We start from the raw sequence: 11,160 nt of genomic DNA on the forward strand, positions 1-11,160 counted from the left end.
ATTGAGGTACACTGAGAACTTTCATTTTGTAAGTAGCCCAGTGAGTCAGCCCAGAATAGTACATCAGCAAAAGCACAGTAAATGCAGTTACCAAGAGAGATCAGTTGGAACAGAGCAAGGGAAACATTCCTGGCCATGAACTTAATGCATGATCTTGCGCTCATGAATCTTCTTCCTGATTGAGGAGTAGGAGGAGAGAGAGATATTGATTGATTGAGGTGAGATGAGTAATAAGTTGGTGCCCTTTCTTAGGGAGTGGGAATTAATGATGGAGGAAAGGGAGATTTGTGCGGTCGTCTCAGCTGCATTCGAAACTCTACAGTTTCTTGCTGTCTTGGGTGGACCAGTTCCTATAACCTTCAGTGATGCAGTTATTAAGGGATGTAGATGATGTACCAAATTTCCTCAGGTATCTAAGGTTGCGGAGATATCGGTACACTTTCTTGGCATTTGCGTCAATGTGATTGGATCAAAGCAAGTTGTTCTCTAGGTTTCTCCCCAAGAACGTGAAGCTCTCTACCTCTAGGAACATGGAGCTGTCTATCTGAGCACTGTTAATGCAGACAAGGGAGGGATCTCTACTTCTCTTTTGGAGGTCCGTGAGTAGCTCCTTGGTCTTCCTGTCATTGAAGGAGAGATTGTTGTTCTGGCACCAAGCCACTTGTTCCTCTATCTCCTTCCTACATTTTGTCTCTGCGTTTGAGATCCGGCCATTGACAATGTGTCAACTATGAATTTATAGACAGAGCAGTGTTTGGCCACACAGCCATGAGAGTACAGGTAGTATCGAAAAGGCTGAATACACAACTTTGCAAGGTACCTGTAAGGGTGATCGTGAAGGAGGTGTTGTTATCAATTCTCACTCTTTGCAGACAACAGGACATGAAGTCTTGGATCTCGTAGACATTGACATCAAGGTCTCAGGATTTGGGGACTCTCTTGTTGAAGGCACCACATGTGCTCTATCCCATAACACAAAAGCATTCTTGTGGCTAATTGGGAAACTAGATATAATTAACTTGAATTTTTAATTAATAAATTATCGGGCATGTGATCTGGACCGATGCTTGAGCGATAATTCGAGTTTGTCATTTTTCAGTATTAATAAATGAAAGATATTTTACAGGAGCTTCTTTTCTAGAACATTTTCAATAAAAGCATAAATGATGGATTATTCTCTCATCTCCCATCTCCATCCTACCTCCCAACTACTCAAAAACTACAGAATGGAGAGGAAAAAAGCTGGGCATTCTTAATAGGTCAAACATTATACATTATATAGGGTTGAGAAGGCAGGGACCGTTGTAACTACATGATATCATTCAACCTTTTTCAAGGAACTTATTTTTGTGCATGCTGCTGGTTGGGTAATGAACACTTACCCACGATGTCATCTCTTTGCTGTTTAACACTAATCAACTTGATACTATCTTTGATCATAAAACTACTTGATTAGAGGCAAATTTGAGTTTGATCGAATGAAGCTGGTAAATGCTGTCCAAAACATGCAAACTGACTTAGTCTACTCCTCCTGCTGCCCAGGTAAGACAGCCAACATATTGAAGGATCCATCCCACCCTGGATATGTTCTCTCATTGGGGAGAAGGTTCAATAGTGTGAAATTGTTCACCACCTGGCTGAAGGACAGTTCCTTCCCTGCAGCCATCTGGCTACTGAATGAGCCCACAACAATGCCATCATGTTGCGTGCCCTTTGTACGCATTAATCCTTTTCATTGTAACTCTATGCAACTGTGCTCTTGCCCTCCTTTGAATGGCTGCATGAATGTTACAAATGACTTGCTAGACTGTTTAGGGAAGAATCCTTCTCACTGTACCATGTACCATGAGATAGAGTTGAACTTGACCTATAGTTAATTTTGTGAAGGTTTTCAATAATGTTTACTGCAACCTCACTTGCAAAACTGAAAGTGGGTTAGTTCTCGACAAATTAGGTTCTGTGCTTTGATTTATGAATGGAAGGAGATATCTGACTTTGGGCAGCTGTGCATTGGTACTCCCTGCTTCCTAAATTATTCAGTAGTTGTTGCTCTGTACATGCTGGATGATGAAAATAGAGCCTGTTTTGTCTATTTTCAAAGGTTTATTTTATTGTCATGTAGTAATACATTAAAAATGTAATATATTTGATATACTTTAACTCTTGTCTGCCATAAGGCAAGCAAAGAGTCACCGTGAGTATTTCCTGATGCCCCTAACAATAGGAGAAAGCAAGAAGAGTCCCCTTCAGAGATGCTTCCAGGACTCCTACAACTTCTGCAGTTGGCTGCACTCCAGTTCAAACCATCATCTATCCAAGCTCCTGATCCAAACCACCAATGAAATCAGGGAACCTTTCAATGCCTGAGTCCCTTCGAGAGTCTTTCTTCCCCTTTGCACTCTCTCGAATCCTGGTTCTGATAACTTGTTCCTGTGAAGCAGTCTCCAAAAGGCTGTGTGGGTCCTTCAACCACAAGTCCCCAGCAGCCAATGCCAGTCCTTAAACTGCAAGCTGCCCACATCCTGTGTGGGTCCTTCAGCCGCTGAGCCCCTCTCTGGTCTGCTGCCATGGTTACCATGCTGTAGGGTCATCTCCCGTTTTACGCCTTCTTGGCAGGGATGTGCCCCCAAAGTCTGCAAACCCTCGTGGTATGCTGCCATCTTGGGCACACTCCTTCAAGGATGCAGAATTTAAATTAAAAAACCATTGGCTCCTTTTAACAGGGCGTTAAAATCCTTTGCAGAGCTGTTGGTATTAGGATCGAGTGGTAGCACCCTGCAGAGTAGTGTAGCATCTTTGCCCTCTGGGGTTTGCACCAGTGTAGCACTCTTGTTACAGCAACTCTCGCAGGGCCACCATTTTTTTCCCACCAATCAAACAATGAATAATCTTGCTGGGCCTTACTGATGAATAATTTTAACTTGGGGTAAGGCAGTGTGTTGTGCAATCATGAAACTCTTGTCCATTGGGAAATGTTTTGTGCCATGTTGCTGAATTACAGGCATTGATACGAGCTGGAATTTTTTAAAAAAAGGCTTGTAGCATTTGAAGTTGTAATTGGCTGAAACTGATTGTATTATATTTTTCCATCAAAAACCAGAATCGAATTATGTGGATTGATGAAAAGAACTTAACAGCTCATGTGGAGGCTGGCATTACTGGGCAAGATCTTGAAAGACAGGTAAGATTAAATCTATTTAGTGTTTGATGTACCTTTATATTTAAAATAAAAACTCATGAGATTTAGCCATACTAGCACCAGTTACCAGTAGGTGTTTAAAAAAAAATTCAAGCAAATAAGAATTGTAATTTTAGTAAAACTGAAATCTGTGTGGACCTTTTGCTTAAAGATCTTAATGGGCTAGCATTTACTTATTTTTTTTCCCGTAATATTCTGATGAACACTGCCACCAAGTGTCCCAGTACCAAATTGCATGTTTTATTTTCAAAGCATTTAAGTCATGTTTACTTACGTCTTGGTTGATGCTAATGTGAATGGTTCAGTGATCGAGCATACTGAACTCAGGGAGGGGCGGGGGTGGATTGGTGGAGAACCACTCGATCATTTGGCAAGAGACCTGTCGTTCTCTTTTTAGGGGATTATAATGTCAAGATGCAAGCCATTTCCCAAAGGCCTTTTTTTCAATATCTCAGGCAAGTCCTAAAACTAAAGCTCTGTATATATTAAAAAAAAATTCAGGCTTAATCAAGATGATAGCTTTTTTAATTGCTTAGCAACTTACAGAATTAAAAACAAAATGAAATAAACCAAAATAATATATACTCTTTTTATAATTAAGTAGAAATCCATGTAATTTTTTAGAGATTTTAGTCTTATGGGTTCAAAAATGGCCAGGAGTTGGTACAGAATCAAGTGCAAATGCTTAATTATTGTCATAAACATGCTGGAGGAACTCAGCTAGACTTTTCAGCATCTTTAGGAGCCAAAGATATGTCGCTGATGTTTCAGGCCTGAGCCCTTCAAGGAAAAGACAGAAGCCGGACATTATCAGAAAGTCTCAGAATTCAAATGACGGGGGAGGAATCCGGACCAACAAAAGGTGTTTTATTTAAGCTAAAGAGATGGAATAAGCCATGCTAGATTAGCTTTGGTGCTTTTCAATTCAGTAACTGAAACCTTGCTTAGATTTCCCAAATTGCAAACTGCTTTGATATGCAATGAGATAAGAGCATAGGAACCGAGAAGGCATAGGCCACTTGGCCTTGGAATCCTGTTCTGCTATTGTTACGGAGTCCAGAGGACCTCAAAACCAGCAGCGATAGATATGCACCACAACACAGGGTTACTTCAACAACAGTAGTTTTTAATTACATTTGAACAAGAAAACAGAATTAAACTTTAACTTATTACTTAACCTTCTTAATCCCCCCTCTAATACTAAGCGCAGGTGTGTGTAAATATTTAAGATTAGAAAAGCCTTCGATAGGGTAGAGTGGAACTATTTGTTTAAAGTGTTACAGAAATTTAAACTACCGGAAAAATTTATTAACTAAATTAGAGCATTATTTAATGGACCGTTAACAAAGGTAGTAATAAATGGATATGTATCAGATCACCTTAAATTAAGCAGAATATTTAATCACAGACACAATGATAATTAAAGAAATTATTACAAACATGTACATCAAACTACAATATAAAGAAGAAGATGGAGACACAGAGATAAAGAACGAAACGTGGGAGAAGTTATGTAGAGGAACAATGAGGAACACGATCAATAGTAGATTATGTTTGATTCAATATAAGTGGCTACACAGATTATACATTACTCCTCAGAAATTAAAAGAATGGTGCCCAACAGCTTCGGAGAGATGTTTTCGTTGCAAAAAAGAGATTGGAACAACATTACATGCAATTTGGACATGCTCAAAAGTAAACATTTTCTGGGAAGATCTAAACCTAATATTAAGCAAAATCACAAAAAAATAATATACCAAAAGATCCAAAAAATTTTCTGTTAAATAATATAAAAGACAAAAAATTAGGACTAAAATTAGACAGAGCCCAAATAAGATTTATTATGATAGCGTTAGCAGTAGCAAAAAATATATTATGACAACCTGGAAATTGGAAACAAACCTTAAAATACAACAGTGGTTATACAGAAATAAACAAGTGTATTCCATTAGAAAAAAATTACATACAATCTGAAAAACAAGTGTACGTTATTTGAACAAATTTGGGAACCGAACATAAAATATATCGGAGAATGCCGACCACAAACCTCCATCTTATAAAACAACATAATTATGAGCACAATAAGATTTAAACGTGAAAGTAGACGATACAAATTTTTTTGGTTATTTCTTTGTTTTAAGTGTTTTATCATTTATTGATTTTTGATGAGGGTGGGGAAGGGGAGAGAGGAAGTGGGAGAAAAGAAAAAAAAGATACATACAACTATATATATTGTTGATCATTTGTGGATGTTGTTATTGATATGACTCATAGTGCAAAAATTTAAAAAAAGATTAGAAAAGTTCTTTGGATCACAGTCCAATCTCACTGGTTGCAGGCAGTACTGTGCACAGAAGTTAGCATTAACAAAGTTCACCAGTCTTTGGTGCTTAACAGGCAAATGGTTACCACTCAGGAGGGTTCTTGTTGGTCTTCAGAGAGATTCCTTTTCTTCCAGGGCATCCGCACCTGATTCCTGTTTAATCAGTCTTGTTGACGAAACTTGTCCCCTTCAGGGTTCTCCAGATGATCCTCTTTCTTTCAGGTCACCTTTCAGATCGCCATTCTTCTCCTTTGATCAGATAGCCTTCCAAAGTTTCCCAGCTTGTCCCTCTGGAACTGATTTCTATGACTCCTTCTCTCTCTGTTTCACATCCTCCCTCTCTGAGAGCAAAACTTTTCTTCTCTGTTTGGAAAAATCACATGCTCTTCCAGGCAAGTTGCTGAATGTTGCTACTTTGTTGGTATTCTGCAAAAGTCCTGCAAAAATTCTGTTTTAAAATGCGTTTGTGTGCAAGCTACTCTAGCAATTCATCCCAAGCCACCTCTAAATACTCTTGTTACACTATTCATCAAGATCATAGATAATATATTCCAAGTGCCATTTTCTTGTCATGTGCTTTGATACCCTAAATTTTCAGACTTTTATCATCGCCATTTTGAATGATCTTAATGTCTGTCTTCAAGTCTTCAGGGTAGAGAATTCCAAACATAAAGTTCATTGTTGCATCCTAAATGGTCTAACAGTTATTTTGAAACTGTGACTTGTAGCTCAAGATTCTTAATCAAGGAAAATTTAGTCTTGCAGCTTTCCTGCCTGAAAGAATTTTTCTAATTTTCAATGATTTCTCCACTCAATCTTCTCAACCAAAGAGAATATAGACCTAACATATTCAATCTAGTGGCAAATCCGTAGATCCATCTCATGAATCTGCTGTGATGGAACTAAGGAGACCAAAACTGTTCAGCATGTGCTCTCACGAAGGCACTAAATAATATCAATAACTCATTGTTACTCCTGTAATCAAGTCCTTCTGTAATTGTTTAAAATATCGTTTGCCTCGCACCGTCATATTTGCTTTCAGTGACTTGTACGTGTGGATATATGGGGTCCCTTTGAGCCACAGCATCATTCCGCTTAAAAAAAAATGTTTCATGCATCAAAGTGGCTGTGTTCTTATTTCAGCTACCATGTGCACTTTCAAGTTATAGTGCCTCTTTGCAGCCTCTTCGTGTCTTTCTCCATACTAGCTCTACTTTGGAAATATATTTTATCACAAATAGTTGGATCTTTGTAGTATCCTAATAATTAGAGATTTATTCTCACTTTGCTTTCCAGCAAGTTCTTAATGCATGTCAGAATATTACCCTCAGTGAGTTCTGCTTTAACTTTTACCAAAACCCAAGCCTTATTATTAAAAATTAAAATAAATGATGTTCTCTTGCTCTCTTTTATCACTTATTTGTCAAAGATATGCACTAGATTAGTGAAACATGATTTTCCTGCTGAGTTCCTTCAGCATTTGTGTTTTTTTTAAACCAAAATCACAGCACCTGCAGACTTTTGTGTTTCACTCTTTTCTTTCTTTTCCTGCTCATTTTGACTCCGCTCAGACCTGTTAATATTTTCAGCACATTCTTTATTAGAGTCCAACGTCCCCCCTACCTTTACCGATAGTGGGCTTAAAGACTGGAACTTCCCTGTTTTCCATCTGCCCCCTTCAGTAGGATTTTTTCTGCATACCCAGGGAAGTTCTTGGTTCAGTTTTGTTTCTGGCCAGTTTGCTCTCACCCCATTGCCAGATTTTTGCAAGAGTGTTAAGTGGCTTTCAGGTGATAAAATGGACAAACATTTGTTTTTGCTTTACTTTGGTAAACAACATTAGTAGTAGCTTTGTTAAACTTAAATCAGCCGAACATTTGTTAAAATTTAGTGTGATTTTATGACTAATGGTGTCCATATATTTTTAAAATATATGTTCAATTCTATTTGAATATTGCAAGAAATTGTCAAACCTGTTAATTTCTTTATAGTTTTAAAAACCTTGAATTGTGACCTTTAAATCTGGAAAGCAGAGTTGAAGTATGTTTCTAAAGTTAACTACCAAATTTGCAAATTTTATATTTCCCAACTTCAGACTGGTAATAAATAAATATAAGTAACATTTGTATTTTCTGAGATTTTCATTCATCTCTGAATATGTTTTAGCAGGGCCTGTTTTCAATGGTGTAACAGAATAAAATGTGCTGCTTATTGGCAGCTAATTCACACAAATGATTGAACTGTGTTACAGAAAGCATTGAGATGGTTGTAAATGATCATATTTTTAGTAAAATAATTCCAAAAAGTAAATGCCTCAAGATTTTGAAAACCCTTAAAAAATGGAAAAATTGTCATTTTATTTGATAGAATCCAGATATTGAGTAGATGAAATAGTGAAATAAATTCTGAAAACTATAAATTAGTCATTAGCTGTTGTGCAGGATATTATTAAGGTGTTTCCACCCAAAATTGAATTATTTTACTGAATGGTTCCAAGATAGACAATTTCCTCTGATTTTGCTGCAGGCAATTTAAAAAGAACTTCTGCCAGTCACCAGGCACTAAAATTGTATTCTGCTTTCAAAACCAAGCTACTGATCTCTTTGAAAACTTGATCTGGAAGCACGTTGATATTTTGCAGACCAGACTGTTAATTGTTATGGGGAAATGATATTGGGCAGTTGTTTGGAGGTGGCAGCCATAACCATTTGATCTATCCATACTGTTTGATCATGGCGTTATTTTGCAGTTCTGTGATTTTTATTTTGGCAGTCAAATATATTTTTCAAAACTTGTAAATATTTATGTCCATTAATGCAAATAATTTTGTGAATTTACTTCTTTAAGATGACAGAGTAACTAAAGCTATGGAAATCTTAAATTGGAATCTGGATTCCACACTCCCCCCCGGCCATTCCCCTGTTAATAGCAAAGAGTAATAGTACACAATTGTTATCAGAATGTTGTGTTTGTTTTAGACATCTCATTTAGAAATTGTGGTAGGGATGTATAAATGAAGAGTATTTGAATATTTTTTGCCATAGTCTCAACTCCTGAAGCTGAAAATTACTATCTGTTAATTTCTTATTGTCACAATGCCCTTATTTTTAATAGCAAAGAACAATGGATAACTTGTTCAGGACTTCATTATCTTTTTAGTTATTAAGATTTGTGTGGAAATACCTCTTTTGGCTTTTGGTAGAATGCATGGGCCTTGGGAAAAAAACATGTTTTTACAATTAACACTTGTATAAACACTCCTGAAGATTGATCACATTGTCCTGCAATCAAGTGCAAGTCGATGAGTACTCTTCTAAAATCTAACCTGGTAATGATGCTATAATGTTAGAGAACTGTTCTATTAGGCCCCTTGATTTTATTGAATCAATTTGCATTCATTTGACTTGATTTTATTGTATTCAAATTAGACCATGAGCTGTTCTTAATTGAGGTTCATTATCAAAGTAGAACCCAAGTTGAATGACAAGAGATTGTTAAGTTTTCTCATAATTTAAGTTCAACTCTGTTGCTAATCTTCTTTGAAAAGAAGTTCCCACTGTCCAATTGCTTCTTGGAATTTTAGTTGACTGAGCCTCTTGAGTATGCCAGTTGCATGTCCTTAACCCCCTCATATAACCATTGAGATCTTCATTCAATAACGATGGGCGAATTCAATGCAGGTGGAATCAGATAATAGCAAAACTACGAGCAAACAGATTACCTGAGGTAACTCTTTGAACCCTAAATAAGTATGGCAACATTTTACCCATTGATTGGCAAAGACCTATGTAGGACAGTGCTTTTCAGATTCATCTGTCCCCAAAATTTCTATTGAGTTGTTTTAACCTTTTCTGCAAGTTCAGCAGTTACCAAAATAATTCATAAATATGTTAAATATTAATTTAATAAAAGCAATATTTTAAAATGTAAAATAAGATTTCTTTGAACCAATTCAAGTACAGGTACTCCCTGACTTGCAACCTATGTGACGTGGGTCACGTCTCCAGAATGGAGGACCATCGCCTTCCCAAGATCGTGTTCTATGGCGAGCTCTCCACTGGCCACCAAGACAGAGGTGCACCAAAGAAGAGGTACAAGGACTGCTTCAAGAAATCTCTTGGTGTCTGCCACATCGACCACCGCCAGTGGGCCGATCTCGCCTCCAACCGTGCATCTTGGCGCCTCACAGTTCGGCGGGCAGCAACCTCCTTTGAAGAAGACCGCAGAGCCCACCTCACTGACAAAAGACAAAGGAGGAAAACCCAACCCCCAACTCCAACCAACCAATTTTCCCTTGCAACCACTGCAACCGTGTCTGCCTGTCCCGCATCGGACTTGTCAGTCACCAACGAGCCTGCAGCAGACGTGGACATACCTCTCCCTAAATCTTCATCCGTGAAGCCAAGCCAAAGAAAGAAAGAAGACCCCCTGACTTGCAACCTATGTGACTTGCGTCCATCCGCACATACGATCAAAATTTTTAAAAAAATAAAGAAAAATTATAAAATTTACACGGATTATGTTGTTTTTGACAAACTTTAACAGGGATACAGGGCATCTAAAAGCTTAAAATGTTAGTACTTTTTAGTCGGCATCCTGGCGTTCATAGGCTGGGCACAGCCATCTTGTTTCCTGTGTGCACACGGAATCGTGATGGCTGCACCCACCCTATGGACCCCAGGACATCAACTAACAATGTAAGCATGGACCAGAATGTGGAAAGATTTGCCAAGGTTGGATGACAAATTCAGGAAACTTTAAGTTGTTATCGTCAAAAAGAAATTTGATTAAAATTTGCTCCACATGCGCAGGCAAAATTTCGAGATACAACCGTAGTTGGGACAGAAGGATCAGTCGTAGGTTGGGGAGTACCTGTAATAGAAAATGTAATAGAAGAACTACTCCACAACATCAGTGAGTATAGAAGCAGGGTAGATGTTTTGAGTCATTAGAACAGGAAAAGTAAGAAAACAAGCATGTTTTAAGTTGCAAATAAGGGGTAGGGAGAATAGAGAATGTCTGCAGATCAGTTATCAAGATAACCTAGTAGTTAGATTGAAAGAAGGACATGAAGCCCATTAAACAAAGAAGCAGGCATATCTGAAAAGAAAGTGTGGCATGATTAGCTTTGCAGTTACCACAGTACTATTAAACTGCCAGCAACCTGGGTTTGAATCTGGTGATGTCTGCGTGGTTTCCTCCGGGGCCTCCCACCCTTCAAAACATGTAGGTCAATTGGGCGTAATTTGGCAGCATGGGCTGGCCTGTTATCGATCGCTATGTCTAAATTTAATATATACATTAAAAAAATATTAAAGTGGTCAGCTGAAATTATTAAATTCAGCATTTGTTCCTACAGATGTAATGAACTCAACAAAAACTCTCTGCTCCATGTGCTTCTCTGGGAATTGTTGTATTAATGTAGGGTCAATACAAGTCAAGGGATGGTGTGGGGTGGAAAATTAAAGTGACTGGAAGCCCAGGATCACCCAAGCAGACTGAACCTTTCTGTGTTTGGTTTACCAATGTCAAGCAAATCTCATTGTGAGAACTGAGTGCAATGCCCTAAACTATTTGAAGGAATGTTTAAGTTCTTGGATGGTGGAAAAGGAAGAGGTATAAAGACAGCCATTACACC

General features: G+C 38.0%; 1 protein-coding gene across 3 annotated transcripts in view; it reads left to right on the top strand.

Annotated features, from left to right (window-relative positions):
- Nucleotides 1–11,160, top strand: part of agps (alkylglycerone phosphate synthase) — a 182,172-nt gene that overhangs the window by 95,378 nt on the left and 75,634 nt on the right. For all 3 annotated transcript variants that reach the window (XM_069935825.1, XM_069935826.1, XM_069935827.1), the window contains exon 8: nucleotides 3,101–3,181. In XM_069935825.1, coding sequence (XP_069791926.1) covers nucleotides 3,101–3,181 — 81 coding nt within the window. The remainder of the gene's footprint in view (nucleotides 1–3,100; nucleotides 3,182–11,160) is intronic.

The sequence above is a fragment of the Narcine bancroftii genome, chromosome 4, assembly GCF_036971445.1.
Source record: "Narcine bancroftii isolate sNarBan1 chromosome 4, sNarBan1.hap1, whole genome shotgun sequence".
NCBI lineage: Eukaryota > Metazoa > Chordata > Chondrichthyes > Torpediniformes > Narcinidae > Narcine > Narcine bancroftii.